The sequence below is a fragment of the Nasonia vitripennis genome, assembly GCF_009193385.2.
Source record: "Nasonia vitripennis strain AsymCx chromosome 3 unlocalized genomic scaffold, Nvit_psr_1.1 chr3_random0008, whole genome shotgun sequence".
Taxonomy (NCBI): Eukaryota; Metazoa; Arthropoda; class Insecta; order Hymenoptera; family Pteromalidae; genus Nasonia; species Nasonia vitripennis.
The window spans coordinates 343490-360198 of record NW_022279628.1 but is presented as its reverse complement, the minus strand read 5'-3'; the positions used below and the strand labels follow the sequence as shown (position 1 = coordinate 360198).

The window sequence follows — 16709 nt, the reverse complement described above, 5'->3', positions numbered from 1 at the left end:
CAAGGTCAAGGCAAGGTCATATTCAAACGTAAAATTTCCCGCTCTTTCCATTTCTGGTGCCGAAAGTAGGGGTTTCTATTTGAAAAAATCGACTTGACCTTCAAATGACCTTGAAGGTCACGTTCAATGACATTGTCAAGGTCATCATCAGATAGCCAGGGAAAAATCCTAAAACTTTTACCCGAAACTTTTTTCGCTGGCATGCTTTGCCAACGAGATAATTGATATTATAGATTAAAATGACTCACCCTGTATAAACATCCCTTAGAAAAAATTATGGAAAGTATCGTTTTTCTTAAAAGTAAAATCTCTTATACCAATATAGAAGTAAATAGTGTCGCGGGTGCCAAAGCTTCGTCTGCTCCTCAAACTCGCTTTCGTGACGCCACCGCGCCGCTTGATCAAGTGTTACTTGGTAATTATTTCTTACGGTTTTACACCTGGACACCTTCCTCGAATGATTTTTACAGCTAGACATCAAAAACCACGAAGCGTTCCACCTAGACTTCGTCATCGGCCACCTTAGGGTGAGGGTAAACATTAAAAAAAAAATGGAAATGAAAAAGGTTAAAGATCAGAAATTCAAATTTTATAAACTGAGATTTTGAAATGAAAAAATTTATAAAACAAAAATGTTGAATTGAAATATTGCGAAAGGTAATATTTGTAGTCAAAATATTGGAAGAAATATTTTTAGGAATATCCAAATTTAGGTTTTCAAAAGTATACCTTTCCAATATTCTGGGACTTAGAATTTTACCTTTCGTTATAATTACATTCGTAATTTTCGCCTTTCAAATATTTATTTTTCAAAATGTTTACCCTCACCCGGCCACCTTGTACACTTAAGACACCGCCCTGAAATGATTTTTACACCTAGACACCAAAAACCACGGAGCGCTCCACCTAGACCTCGACATCGGCCACCCGGTACACATAGACACCGTACTTGAATGATTTTTATATTAAGACACTGAAAACAACCTGAACCTTGTAATCGGCTAACCTGGCAAGCTAGTTACTGTTACAGCTCCGGAACGCGGAGTATGCACCGGCAACCTTTTAATTCTAAATATCGTAATATATTATTATTATATTTTCTTGAGAAAGCAATTCTCATCTGTATATAGCTTTGCGGCCAACTTCACGGCCCTAGCACTTCTTTCGGCTAACTTAACGGTCTTTTTACATTTTGGGCTGAAGAAGAAAAACGTGATTTTAGCATTTTTGGATTATACACTCACATATTATAAAAATAAGCAGCCATTTCACTAATATTTTTGTTGGAAATGATAGTTTAGTTTAGAAAACATTCTAATGAGCCAAAAAACCTTAATAACCGTAATGATAAGTATTTTTTTTTTGTATAATGAAAAATCCGAACAATAATATCATGGGCGCCGCGGCTTCGTCTGCTTCTCAAACTCGTCTTCATGGCGCTACCGCGCCAGTTGATAGTAGTATCTAGACATTTATAGTATCCTAATAATAATGGTTAGTTCTTGGCATGTTTTCATAAGCAATACAAATTTACTTTTGTCTTGTAATCAACTTTCCTATCCAATTAATGTTTCAAAAATAGCTTGCGTTTAAAAAATAACTCAAATATGCTTGAAAAAGCATTTCATCGGTGGTGAAGCATTTGCTAAAAAAACAAACTTGTTCATAACCCATGCAAAGATATACTGCCTAGTAAATGGCCAATAGCTAAAACATATTTTTAATAGGAAATTAATTATGATTATCTTATTTAATTCAGATTAATATATTAGTAGGCCCTATTTTATAATAGTGTGACGTTGCACTTTTTAATAACGAACTTTCTGTTATGCAAACCGTCAGTTACACTGATTTTTACTCCAAACTCCGTACTACAGACTCTTACATCTAAGAGGGGGACAAACGTATAGGTTCTAAGGACAGGAGAGCCTGGCGTGGCAGATGTTTAAATAAATCGTTAGACACAATTGTTTATGCTGTAAAAATATCAAGGTTTCGTATATTCTGCAACCCCCGTTATGAATCAGATCTGCGCTGATTACAATAGTCCCATCTAGCGAATTCGCATATACTAGAAGCATTAAGCTATGAATTACAATCATTGATTATGCCGGATAATCAGTCTTTGTACTCGCGACCAACTTGACAATAGTTAAGTAATTGTTACGATAACAAACTATCCTCGACTCGGCAGACCAGTATTAAAATAAACCATTTAAATCAACAGACGCGAAACAATAAAACTGATCTCGTGACTCTAACTTTTTTATCAACAGACTCGCCCAAAATAGCGTCGGCTTCGCTACGTATAAACGCGGCGTCTACTAAAATGACGTCCTCCGATTATCTCTGATTGCTGGAATTTACTGGATTTCTGGTGCCTTGTACCAATGTATTCCTAAATTGATCCCGGCTGAAAAACGCAAAAATTAGGAATGCGTCGCGAGAAACATCGGCCTGAACGGCACTGATTTCACGTCGCAACGTAATAACGATTATCGACAAGGTCAGACTCCAGAGAATCGCGGTTACGACTACACGATATTAATCGACAGCGGTTCAATAATAGCTTGTTCGATGGCTGAATCGCTTAGCGATCGACAGCAGCACAACGCACTATGATTAAACAATTGCTGGATCCCTTGGTGATCAACAGCGGCTCAACATATTTTCGATATTCACAATGGCTGAATTGCTTAGCAATCAACAGCGGCTTAACGGATTTTCTAATATGGCGGGATCATATTTGATCAACTGCGTCTATAACCTCTCATGTACGAGTACACAACTCATTTCGATATAATTAATTCACGACGCGACAATCACCCAAAACCACAAATGTTACAAATAATATGGCAACCGTGCCGAGTGTATGTCGACTTACTCGAATCACTACTGGTATCTCCTTGGCTTGACTTCACACTCTGCAACTCTCGAACAGCGGTTGGAAAGAATGCGGAAGGTTTTGCACGTATACTGTCAGTGAGAGTTGAGACAGATTTGGACGAGGAGGAAGTCTCTCTCGTCCTCGAGGTCCTGCGCGTACCCAGAATCCCGAATCCGCGCCTTCTATAACCGTTGTCGGCGGCGCGACACTGCCAGCGTCAACCGCGCGAACGCTCTCGTCCATCAACGTCTAACAAGAGAGAAAGAAAGAGAGAAAGAGAGAGAAATGGCGCGAACACGCTAGACTGTTCTGACGCGTCATCTGGCGCTAATGTCGGATTAAAGTCACCGTGCAGTCGTAATGCACGGGACTCGCGATAGCGTACTGGGCTGCGCCAATGCGGCGGCATAGCTCGGTTAGTGGTGCGCGCTAGTGGTGCAAGCGCGCTTCCCCCACTAGTCGCGCCGACTCCGCGACGGCATACTCGGCTTCGCGCGCGAGCCCCTCTCTCTGCGCGCCTTCTCTTTCTATTTATCTTTTCCTCGCGCTCCACCTCGCTACAGCTGTCGCGCTCGTATGTGCGCGGCGACAATGGACACTCGCGAGTGTGCCTCGTGTCGTCATCCGCGGTTGTTTCGATATCGCTTCTCATGTTCGCGGCGCGACTCCTGGTGTGAGTAGGAGCAGATGTGCGGGAACTGTGTCAGCACAGCGGCGCCTGACAACACCCGGTGATCATCGGCGGCACGAACGCGAACGCGTAGTCACCTGCCGAGCCTTCGAAGGAGCCACCGTTGCTCCATGCTGCTGGCAGGTGATGACTCTCCGACGCTATCTCGGAGCAATAATAACAGTGTTGTTATTCCTCTGCTGCATGCATAAATGCAGAAGGGAATAACATTATTCGGCGCAATAGTGTACGCGTGTAGCTTGCACAGCTACACGTCGGAATAGGTAAAAAACATTGATGTGCTACGTGACCCCGGACATTTTTACAATGAACATTTTGCCTAAAAAATGTTTCAAAAAAAGAATGAATGTAAAATGGTTTACGGTAGAATGAATGAATATAAACTTTCGCACATATATGCCGAAAAAAAACATAGTAAAAATATGTATATTTACAAAAGAATTGATGTGCTACGCGACCCCGGACATTTGTGCAATCAACATTTTGCTAAAAAAATGTGTAAAAAAAAAGAAATGTAAAGGTTTTTACGTTAATAAAGGGTCTTTATTTTCTGCACATACATACCGCAAAAAAGAACGATTAAAATATATAAATTTACAAGTATTGTGGGATTTTTATAGAAATTATCAAATATAGTATGTTACTACGGGATCAAACTACTATTAGTAATTTTACATTTCATAGGGGTAATCTATTCGAATACGTTTCATTTGAACATGTTAATCTAAACTTGTGATATCTAGAGAAAACCGTTTTTGGAGGTTAATTTCGGGGGTGTATTTCACCTCTTCCAGTGGGAATAAGGTACATAGAAAAAAATTAACCCAATTAAAAATAAATTATGCATTATATAACATAAAATATTTATTAATAACTAACACCCTGAAACACGTCAACATTAATATTTTATTTAGACCAAAAATTATTTTTATATAAATATATAAATTTTAGTGCAAATATACAATATACAGTCTTATACAAAAATAGTTTACAAAATAAGGTTTTTCTGAAATGGAGGTTAAGGGTTGCCACCCCCGGAAACCAAACTATAGTTGCTAGTTGCGTCATGCAAATAGAAGTATTTTTCATTTAAAAACATTAATTAGAATTTAAAATATTTAAAAAATCCGATTTCGGGAGTAAACTTTGGGGGTGGTTTTAACCCCTTTAATATGAGATTGAGCCAATAAAGAAAGACGTGTCTCTTATTTTTCGCTCGCTAAACCTCGCTTGTTTACTTCCGACTCCTGTTCCTTCCTACGAATAATGCCGCCTCCGCGGGCGTTATTTATTAGTACTTATCTAACGCAGTTGAGCAGCCGAGCACGCGTCGGGCGGCGCGTAGACCCAGCAAAACAGAAACAGCAGAGACAGCTGAGGTGTTTCGCGGGCGTAGATGAGTCCTCCGCCTCATCGAGGGAAAGCGATTCAGTCGTTTAACGCCTATAATAAATACTATATATATATATATATATATATATATATATATATATATATAGATAGTATTTATTATAGGCGTTAAACGACTGAATCGCTTTCCCTCGATGAGGCAATATATATATATATATATATATATTTATATATTTATATATTGTATTTATTGTAACGGGGTTTCCGGGAACTAATTCGCACAAAAGTAAAGCGATGAAGAGGATTCGATTCCACGTCCCCGAGATCTCAAGGCGAGTGTTCTAACCACTGAGCCAACGACACACTACCCTGCACTCGCGCCGACTAGATCTTACGGGCGCTATCTTTGCCCGTTACAGCCCCCCTCTAGAAGTGAATTGGCCGGGCCAACTTCACCTTCTTCATACCGATTACGCAGCCACCCAGCCTTGCCAGGGAGTCCTCGATAGCTGAACGCCTGACTGGTGACGCTTCAATGCAAGACTCGCCTGACTCCGACTACAGGAATCTTCCCAGGGCTGACCGACTCTCGAACCTTGTGGGTTTTTGAGTTGGGCGCAAACGGACACACGGTGCAGCGATATAAGCAGCGCGTGTTATGTCGTACGCAGGCTGGGAGTATCGACAGCTCCAGCCAAATATTGTTGTTTAGTGAGTGTGAGAAACCCAAGTACTACAGTCTCGGCAGAATTTTTTTCGATTTTCGGAGCCTTGTGGCAGGCTCTGTTTTTGTGTTTTCTTCTATTTTGCAGAACGGCGGAACAGCTGTGTAGATAGTGTACTGCCGAGAGGTACTACTGTAGAGTCAGCCCCAAGTAAAGTTTAAAAAGAAAAACGTTTAAATTTAAAGGGATAGCCAACAGCGTCTCGAGCTGTTGAAAAGATCGTCATTGTTGTTGTTGTTTGGATACAAACTCGTCGCGCAGTGCGACGAGACTTAACGGTTTTAAAGTCATAGGAGGAAAACTCACACTTACACCGGGCACGGAGTGGTATGTGTGCGATAGATAGGTATTTTATTTTTAAATTTTCTTAGGTTCAATTATTGTATCAGTGGTAGATGTAGTAGTGTCACCGGTCAGACAGCGACAAACGTCGCTTGTTTTGACTTTAGAAATTTGGTTCTATTTTATTTTTCAAGTTTGTTGGAACATTATTTTAATTTACTTTTCGGTTTTAATGGAACGACTGGGGACACACACGCGCTATGTGAAAAGTCTCATAGATAGGGACTGCGATAAACACGCACACACACTATCTCGGATATGTAGAGACACTCGTAAAATCGCACAAGAGCAGAAGAAATCCAGAAGGATGACTAACGCTGAGGGGGACAAGCTGCATCAGCGAGGAGAAGAAAACACTCAGACGAGACCGAGGAGAAGGTTGCTCAAGGACAAGGGCCGAGCGCTACAGGGGAGACGGCGCAGAGAAAGATGTCGGCTGGGGGACGACGCTCCAAAGAATCAGGCATAGGCGGCAGGGGCCAGTGCAGTTCCGCACATGACTAAACACACTAAAGGCGAGTGCCGACCACCGCACTTTGCAGCGGACGTGACGAGGATACCAGCAGAGTGCCAGCCCAGGAGCACATCAGCCAGCAGACTTCAAATCAGTGAGGTTAGAAAGCAACGCATTCATCGGGTCGAACGGAAGTCCACAACTCGCAGAGCAGATTAAGCGAGTTCAGAGAACAGCACCCGGCCCGCTTACCGACTGCAGAGTGGCCCAAGCGCAGATGAGGGACATATTCTGTGATAAAAGGAGAATAAAAGAAGCTGGGAAGAGGGGGAAACGCGTGAAAAAAATCATCACACGTATAGACAACAGAACCCCGAAGGCAACAACGGCGAGTTGGAGCACAAGCCCGATTATCGTCAAAACCACAGAGCTGGCTGGATCCTAGCAAAGGAGAATGCGCGTATAGAAAATCGCCACGCGTCGGGAGAATTTCGGAGCCTCGGCAGCAACGGTGAGTCAGAGCGCAAGCTCGACGTTCGCCAAGGCTGCAAAACAGAAGATCCATGAGGCAGAGGGGGCTGCAGACCCCAGAATATCGTGCGTCCACGGTAGGCGCACGGCGAGCGAAGTTTCGGGATCGAGACACGACGAGCTTGGCGCATCCGACACATTCGATGCGATACTTTCTAACAAAGGAAGGGAAGCGGAGGAGACAGACGGTAGTGCACAACGGTCCGCTGCGCGACTATCCCGGTCGGCCAGGAAAGAAATTTAACAGGCATGTGTGAGCATCAGCACAAGGCGCCTGGCAGGGTCATAAAGAAAGCCACGGACCCTGAAGAGCCGAAGATACCACAGAACAGCTGATGGAAAGCTCGAGTCAAATGCTTGTGACTCGGATCTACGATTGGCGATAAGCTCCTGTAGAGGGCGAGGGTGCAAGGCCCCGAGGGGGCAATGAACTACGGCCACCGTGCCAACCTCGCGGAAGATACGAAGCTGGCAGACACCATAGGCCAGAACTGACATCAGCCGTCTCCACAGAGAAGACGGAAAGACGAGAACCACTCCAAAGCAACATCAACATCCAACCCCTAGAAGAAGACGTGACTCGACCACCAAGGGACATCGAAGAAAGCATGGTGATGCGCGACCCGCCTAAACCATGCGGCCTTGAAAAGCGCGCAAGGGAGGGACGCGTTTGGAAGTCGTGCGGACATACCGCGCGGCAGCAGCCTCGCCGTTAAAAATTGGGAATAACCGTCGTAGGAGTAGAAATGGTTTTAAATGAAAGGTAGAGAACATGTACGCCTCGCGACGTATGGAGTAGAGCTGCTTCGTGACCTACGCACCGTCTGGAAGGGAGGTGTAACGAGCGGCAAGATATTATATTGTCGCGCGCTTGTTCGTCGCGAGAAACCAGGTTAGGCCGGCAGACGACGCCGTCGGACGGCTGTACCGACGAAAGACGAAGGAGAGGCAGGTCGAGAGGGAACTCGAGCACGTCGAATAATAGAAGCAGCAGACTTTCGCTACCAGCGCGCGAGAAAGGAGATCATCTCCAAAACCGCAAGAAGTCCGCTAGTGGGACGGATCCGACCCGTGTCCAAGAGGAATCTGCAAGGAAAGCGCCGGAAGGAACCTGGAAGGACGCCGAGAGACCGACTCCTCGCACCAGGGTAAGTCTCGCGTGTGTTTACCGGGAAAAAGCTCGCGCGAATCGTCACTGACCATTACTCGCGGCCACCGTGCTTCTCTCGTGCCCGTATTATACGCCGTCGCTTCGGGCGACGCGTTTTGTATTCATGTTTATAGTTGAGTTCAATATAGTTTATCATTCTGTTGTTAACATTCCCGTGTTCTTATTCAGTCTAATCCCAGCTACCCAGTTCGAGGCTCACGGGAAACCCCGTAACCGGTGCGGTGCAAGTCCGAACAATTCTCTAAATTGGCCGCGAAGAAAGAGTGAGAGTCGCACTCTCGGTGAAGCGTCGGCTATCGCGTTCGACGCATTAGAAAACCCCGTTACTATATATATATAGAGAGGCCTACGGCGCCCTCGATTCACACTCGTGCTCAAACATCAACCTCGCTTGGAAAAGCTCATTTTCGCCCCTTGTTGCACAATGTACTATTTACTCTTGTAATCCTACAACATAAAAAATCCATATTTTTTAGTTTTTGATTTTTAGCTCGAAAACTACTCATCAAAATGGTTTAAAATTTTTACAGCAAATAGATATTATCATTATTTATTGTTATAAATTTATTTAAAAGGTTCGACAATTTAATTTTAGAAATATTAATTATTATTTTTTTTTAATCATCTTTTTCATCATACAAATGAACGGAACGGTCAATCTGAAAAATCTTGCGGGAAAAAGTAGGCAATTTAATGCTCTTTTAGATACACTATTGTTAAATATATTGTATGAATCATATCATCAAAAAATAAATATATTTTTTCAAAAATCAAAAAATGGCTATAATATGGCCATCATATGGTCAGAATCATAAAACATTTATGCATGTCAAATTTTATTACGATCGGTCGCGCGGTTCCAGAATCATAACGGTATATGTACATAAACACACACACACACACACACACACACACACACACAACTCCGCTAATCCGGTTCTGGCCCGAATGACAGCACCTTGTTGAAGGGCTCCTTCCTAGGATACAGGATAGGAGAAGAAACCCCGAATATAAATCAATCATGGACAGTGACTTAATTATTACACTGCTCCAAGCGGGTCAAGCTTCACAGCCCACTCCCGACGTTGGTTCCGATCGGGTGAAAGCCCCGGTGGCCGATGCAGGCTCCATGGATGATGGGGGGAGCCAATTAACTCAAACAAGATAGGAGGTTATAGAGGTGGGTCACTCGGCCCTCAAAGGGAGAATAGCCTCATGTGACGCATCAGGATAAACAGGGGAATGCACGAGGTATGATCTAAAATTCAGACAGCAGATCGTGCGGAAGAAGAGTTGATGGACCAGATTCAGAACCATCTGGACAAGAGTAGGTCCAGCCGAAAATATTCACAAGTGTTAAGGATGACATGAGGAAGGTCATGTCTTTCTGGAAACGGCTCATCAGCGTAAGAGAAGCATCGAGCAAGACCAAGTCTAGCTTTGGACTGATGATGTCAAATAGCTCACGGACCTCGCTGACCTCAGAAGAAAAACGGGAGGTAGAAACGCCAAGGAATAGGAAGGAACGGTCTCCTACACAGAACGAGACCAATAAGAAAAGAAAAGAAGAGGACAAGACGCCGAAGCATTGTCAGAGTGCGCCACTAGCGACGACTTTCAGTACTACTCAGTGCCCACCGCCCACAACAGGGACATTACCACCCTGGGAGAGGGTGGAAACAAGAAAGAAAAAGAAGAAATAGGAAAAAGAAGATGATAAAATTAACAATGGTGTTGTAGATCAGGAAGGCACTAGAAAATCTAAGTCGCCAAGGGTAAGACTAACCCGACCGGAGGCTCTAATCATAAAAGCTACCGACGGGAATTCATACGCTGATATCTTGCAAAAGATCAAAGCAAACCCAAAACTAAGGATGCTAGGGGATAGCATAAATAGGATACGCAAAACGGCGGTTGGTGACTTACTTTTGGAACTCCAACGTTCATCGGAAGGGAAGGCAACGGAACTTCGATAGCGATGCAAGAAGTGCTAAAAGAGGGTGTCACCGTAAGAATCCTACAAGATGTAGAGGTCTTTAAAGTAAAGGATCTTGATGTTCTAAACACTAAGGAGGACATCGTGGAAGCGCTACGGAGGGAGTTTCAAGTTAGCGGCTTCAATGCAGTGGAGGAAACGACAGTAAAGTCTGTGTGCAAGGCATATGGCGATACGCAGACGGCGGTTATTCAAATGCCAGCAAAAATGGCTCAGCAGATGATCGCAAAGCAGAAAATCAGGATAGGCTGAGTAGTATGCAGAATACGAGAGATAAAGCGGAATGCACGTCCACTTCGCTTCTATAAATGTCTAAGATTTGGACATATCGGCAAAAACTGCACAGTACGTGCACATGACGAAGATAATGAAGATAGTGCAGTTGAACTTGAATCACTGCGAGACAGCACAGGATTAACTTAACCAGTACGTTCATGAGACAGAGGTCGACGTAGCCATTATATGTGAACCATACAGGGCTCTGGACGAGATATCGTGGGAAACAGACGACACTGGCAGAGCAGCGATCTGGGCATGTGGGAACGCGGCAATCCAGGAAAAAATGTTGACCAGCGAGAAAGGATTTGTTCGTGCAAAGATAGCAGGAATACACGTATACAGTTGCTATGCTTCGCCTAACGCACCGATTGAACAGTTCGAGTGGCATTTAGATCGACTCGTGCAGGATATTGCGGGAAGCAAGCCAGTAATTATCGCAGGCGATTTTAACGCATAGGCCGTAGAGTAGGACAGTCAAAGGACTAACCAAAGAGGACGAGTACTGCTAGAAGCAACTACTCTCCTAGGCTTGGTGTTAGTTAATCAGGATAACACCTTTAGAAGAGGAGACGCAGGATCTATTGTAGACCTGACCTTTGGTAGTAGTTTCCTTATTAACTGAATTGATAAGTGGACCGTGAGTGAACACTACACAAATAGTGATCACCAGGCCATAATAATAAAGGTAAGAATATCAGAGTAGAGACCCAGCGCGTGTACAAGGACAAACAGAGTCGGTTGGAAAACGAAGAATTATGATAAGGAGATGTTCCTACTGGCACTGGAAGAATTGCAACTCTCGGGGACGGCGAACAGCAAGGCGGAACGGGTGATGGGTAATATCACGCGAGCCAGTGATGCGGCCATGCCGAGAAGAGTGCCCAATTGTAGACGACCACCAGTATATTGGTGGGACAGAGGTTGAGAGTGCGCGCAGCGAGTGTCACCGGACCAGAAGAAGAGAACAATGGGCAAACGAGAAATACTATAAAACCAGAAGAGGCCAGGAAATAGTAGATACCCGCGGACAAGAAATGAAGGACGCTAAAAGGAAGCTTAAGAAGACAATCCGCGAAAACAAGCGACGATGCCTTAAAGAACTACAGGATGAGGTCGAACAGGACCCTTGGGGTCGACCTTACAAAATAGTAATGAAGAAGATTAAAGCTACGTACCCCCTCCAAAATGCCAGGAACTAGTACACCGGGTAGTGACCACGCTGTTCCCCAGGCAACTGGAAGAGCCAAGTTTCATCGAAAGAGGTGCGAATGAAGAGGCTGTTCCACCGATCACGATTAACGAATTATTAGCCGCCTGCAGAAGGGTAGGAAACTACAAGGCCCCAGGGCCGGATGGCATTCCCAATATTGGATTGAAGCTCAATATTGGATTGACCGCTCTGCATGTTGGACACCCAGGGTAAGATCTTACCCTGGAACGCATAATCTGCGTCAGAATGGATCATTTTATAGAAGGAAAAGGTGGATTAGCGGAACACCAATATGGCTTTAGGAAGAATCGTTCAACCCTGGACGCAGTCAGCCTATTGATCGACACTGCGCAAACAGCGATAGAGGGGAAAAGATGGAAGGGAGAAACAAAGAAGTACTGCGAATAGTTGGATGTCCCAACATTGGATGTCAAAAATGCATTCAATTCGGCTAAATGGAGTGAAATACACGAAGCACTCCGGAAACAGGATGTGCCCTTATATATAAGAAGAATGATGTCCGACTATTTGAAGGACAGAATCCTATTATATGACACGGAGGACGGTACCAAGACCTATAAAGTTACAGCAGGCGTACCTCAAGGGTCAGTGCTTGGCCCACTGACGTGGAACATCATGTACGATGGGGTACTAAGCCTACAATTATCTGAAGGAGCAACAGTCATGAGAAACGCAAAGAAGAGGTGACAGAAATAGCGGAAGAGGCGACCCGTATAATACACGGATGGCTAACGGAGACGGGTCTAGAACTAGCCAGCCACAAAACGGAAGTTATTCTTATCTATAGTAGGAGGAAGATAGAAGAAATTAAACTGACGGTAGATGGACATGAGATAGCTTCTCAACCAACTATCAAGTACTTGGGCATCACCATCGATGCAAGACTAACTTTCAAACAACATTTGGAAATAGTCAGCGATAAAGCAGCAAAAGTCGGCGCTGCTCTATCACGATTGATGCCAAATGTAGGAGGCCCAACTCAGAAGCGAAGGTTACTCTTAGCTAGTGTAACCACATCGATAATGCTATATGGAGCCCCAATATGGGCAGATGCGATGCGGGTGAAATTGTATGCCCGAATGCTAAACACTGTGTACATATAAAGTGCAGTAAGAGTGGCGTCCCCTTACCGTACAATGTCGGACAATGCGGTGTGCATTATTGCTGGTATGCCGCCGATTGACCTATTGGCGATAGAAAGTAAGGAAGTATTCCAAACTAAAATAAGAACAAGTGACAAAACTCAGAAGGAGATCTGAGATGCAGCAAGAAAGAAGACAATGGCCGAATGGCAAACAAGGTGGGATGTTAGTGACAAAGGGCGATGAACAAAAAGAGGATTGGACTAAAAGAGAACATGGGGAGGTCAATTACTACCTGACACAGTTTTTAACTGGGCACGGATGCTTTCGGGCTTATCTGCACCGATTTAAATTAGACAACAGTCCGAACTGCCCAGCTTGTTTGGACGCTAACGAAAATGCGGAGCATGTTCTCTGTGACTATCGCGATACCAAATGGAGCGAGAAGAACTCGAGTGTTATCTCCAGACCAGAGTGTCACCTGAGTCAATGATGACAATTATGTTGACGTCGGAGGATGGCTGGAACGCAGTAAACAACTACGTAAGGACTATCCTCAAGAAGGTTAGAAATGACGAAGAGAAAATAATGCAAAGATAAGGCGAAACAGCGGAATAAAAATGTAGCTAGACGAAGGTCACTATGCGCTTTTACCGAGGGTCGATAAAGGCAAAGAGGGCGTTCCTTGGTACAGTTGGGTGTTTTTCAACAAAGGATGGGTAAAAAGGATGGGTTTAGTCGGTGTGAATCCGACTTTTTTGAAAAAACAAAAAATAAAAAAAAATAAAAAAAAACACACACACTCATCCGCACAGACATTTTCTAAAAACGCATAATTCGAACTCTAAACACCTCCAAATGCGTTTCTACGAAGTTTTAGCGAAACTGAAAATTTTACCATTACAAAGCTTTCTCTAGGAGGAAGCAAAACAAAAATAAAAAATTACACTCGCGCTCATGTATACAAAGTGACCCAATTCAAATGCCCACTGCATATAACTTGTCAGGGAAAGTCCTAATCCAATTTGAGCAGCAATCCACTTCGAATCCCCAAAGTAACCTTGGATTTAACCTTGAACTGGATTTTTAAGGTCATTTAAAGTTCTACTTTGATGTATTTAATAGGAACCTTTTTTTATTGCGGGAATGAAAATAACGGTAAATTTTATATTCAGAATGGTTTGTTTGGTTCGGGTATCAAAGATCTACCAAGGTTGAAACCCCCATCAACGTAATTCCCGAATCCAACAAAAGTTGTAGAATATCGAGAGGATGCCAAGTGGACCTTCAGTTTAATAATGATGATGAAACGCAGAAAACAGTATGCTTGGTGTTAAAAATCTTTTTAATTTTTTTAAATTGACTAGTTTGTTTAAAGTGCGAAATTGTCCGCACTTTTAGAATTCGGAGATAAAAATATTGGTACTTTCTGAAAAAAATCAAGCTTTCCTATGACTCGTACTTCAAACTCCACACTATAAAAAACGCTCGCTTTACACACTTGGTACAATATATTAAAGAATTGTAATTGATGCAAGTCACATTTATCTTACCCCTTTTCTATAAGGTGCTTCTAACATTTCTTCGACATCTAAATCTTCTGCCATAATTTTTTTTTTATAAGAAGCCTGAAAAATAACATAACTAATTTGTAATATTGCTTATGCTTTCTTAATATCCTGAATTAAATTTATACAAGCAACATGCAATTAATTGTTTGCTTACGCTTGTTCGTAAGCGATTACGGATTTAAAATTCAATTTTAAATAATAAAATGTAATGATTAAAATAAATTATTATTATATTACGTAACGATTAAAATAAACTATAAAAATAATCAATTTTGAATGTAATAATGACGTACGCATGGATATGCAGAAACGACTTTTTTTCTAGCCTCTTGGAAATCGAAGCCGCGAGAATTTGTTGCCGTTTCTCGCACAAAGCAACCAATTTAAGCTTTCTGTTCGAAAAAGAGACCAAAAAGTCTACTATATCTACAATCTCAGCAAACAATCCGAACTCTTTGGCACTGTTGCGCTGAAATGAAAGGGCTATAAAAGGGAGGTCTTGGAAGTTCTTATTTTTTGCTCGAACTTAGATTTCTGATCTAGGCAAAATACTTGATCATATAGGAAATTAATCATGAGTATTTCTTAATTGCAATAACTAAAAGCTAAGTTTAATCAAGCAAAAAATATACTAAAATAATTAATATTTAAATAACTAAATTATAATAATTATGTGATTACCTATGGTACAGAGTGAGGATTGATGGTGTCGGGTAAATAAAAATTCGTATATTTATAATTATATATTGAATGATTATAGCATGAAGCCTTTATTTCATTTTATTTATTGATAGAATAAATCCGAATAGATACTACGATCATAACAATATATGTATTTTCACATCCCTTCATTCTACTTGACAATTTAAGCAGAGTGTGTGATTCAATTAGGAAGAAATATAAAATATTTACACAAAAGGAAAAAATTATTCAAATACAGCGCTGACGAAATTATTCAAAATAAATATATGTGAATCCCGTAGAATCTTACTATGTCACGAAATAGTAATTAGTTGCTGCAAATAACACTTGTTGGGTTGTTAGAATATCATGAGATGATTGTTAGTTAGTGATATACCAAACTTCTTGCCTCACGAGATTGATGCGTAGGCTGTTGAGGATGAATAGTAACTGGTGACTGCAGCGCGAGATGCGAGCATGCCGAGAGAGAAACGCGCTCGACAAGATAAACTCAGAGAGATTTAGATTTAGATTTAGATTTAGATTGGTTTTATTGTTGTACATTATGTTGTACATATACATTATAGTAGTTTGGTGAAATAAAGATAATAATTGTTGTGTCAGGGTGTAAGTGTGATAGTGAGTAATGGAATTAAGTGAGATGAGATGAAAGTGTGTTCATGAGATGAAATGTTTGCGTCATGTTTGTGTATTTTCCAAATTGAAGAAGTGATTTTTAGCCGCCTGTTTAAAGTGTGATATGGACAGGGCGTTACGTAGGTGAGATGGAAGGCTGTTCCAGAGGTAGGAAGCGCTGATGAAAAATGAGTTCTTCAGCGTCTCCGTCTTGAAGGGCGGGATGTCCAGGGGGGTCACCTCACCCCTCACAGGCCTCAGCGCGACGTGGAAATCAAAATAGGCTAATAAGTAAGAGGGTACTGAGGTGTTAAAGATTTTTCTAAGAAAACATGCCATAAAGTATTTCCTACGTCCGGCGGTGGTAAGCCATTGTAACTCACGCCTATAAGGGGAGATGTGCTCGTCCCTCCTTACACCGTAGATATAACGGATCCCCGTGTTGACAAGCCTCTGAAGCTTCAGGTCGAGTTCTTGCGTCAGGTCACAGTAAGCCAGTGAACAGTAGTCGATGATGGGAAACAGGAGTGCTTGCACTAAATGTTGGCGCAATCTGAAGTTAGTGCACTTCCGAAAAAAGTAGAGACGATACATTAAAGAGTGAGCAAAAGTCTTACTGACATTCAGCCTAAGCCTATTTAGTGCTGCCCAGCCCATTGTCCTCTCGGCGTTAGCACTCATCCTGACAGAACAGGAGTCGAGCTCCTCAAGGGGGCATTGGCAGTAGATTTGCAAATCATCCGCGTAGATTAGATGGGATACATCTGAATCAAGGCAGAAGCCAATGTCATTGATGTACAACGCGAACAACAAGGGGCCCAAAACTGTCCCCTGTGGGACACCGGTGTTTAGTGATAGGAATGTTGAGAGTTCGTTGTTGTCACCAATGACGGCCTGTTCTCTTCCGGAAAGGTAAGATGCAAGCCAGCGGATGACCTGCTTGGAGAAGCCGAAAGAGGATAGCTTTCCGAGCAGCCTGACGTGACACACTGTATCAAACGCCTTGCTGAAGTCAAATAGAAGTAGCAGAGTGACTTTCTTCCTGTCCATCCCAAGCCTGACATCATCAGTCAGCTTAATCA

General features: G+C 42.7%; 1 protein-coding gene across 14 annotated transcripts in view; it reads right to left on the bottom strand.

Annotated features, from left to right (window-relative positions):
• Positions 1-16709, bottom strand: part of Rbm39 (RNA binding motif protein 39) — a 243187-nt gene that overhangs the window by 189375 nt on the left and 37103 nt on the right. For 13 of the 14 annotated variants that reach the window (XM_031926988.2, XM_032601834.1, NM_001142492.1 and 10 more), the window contains 1 exon segment: positions 14293-14367. In XM_031926988.2, coding sequence (XP_031782848.1) covers positions 14293-14367 — 75 coding nt within the window. 14 annotated transcript variants of the gene reach the window in all.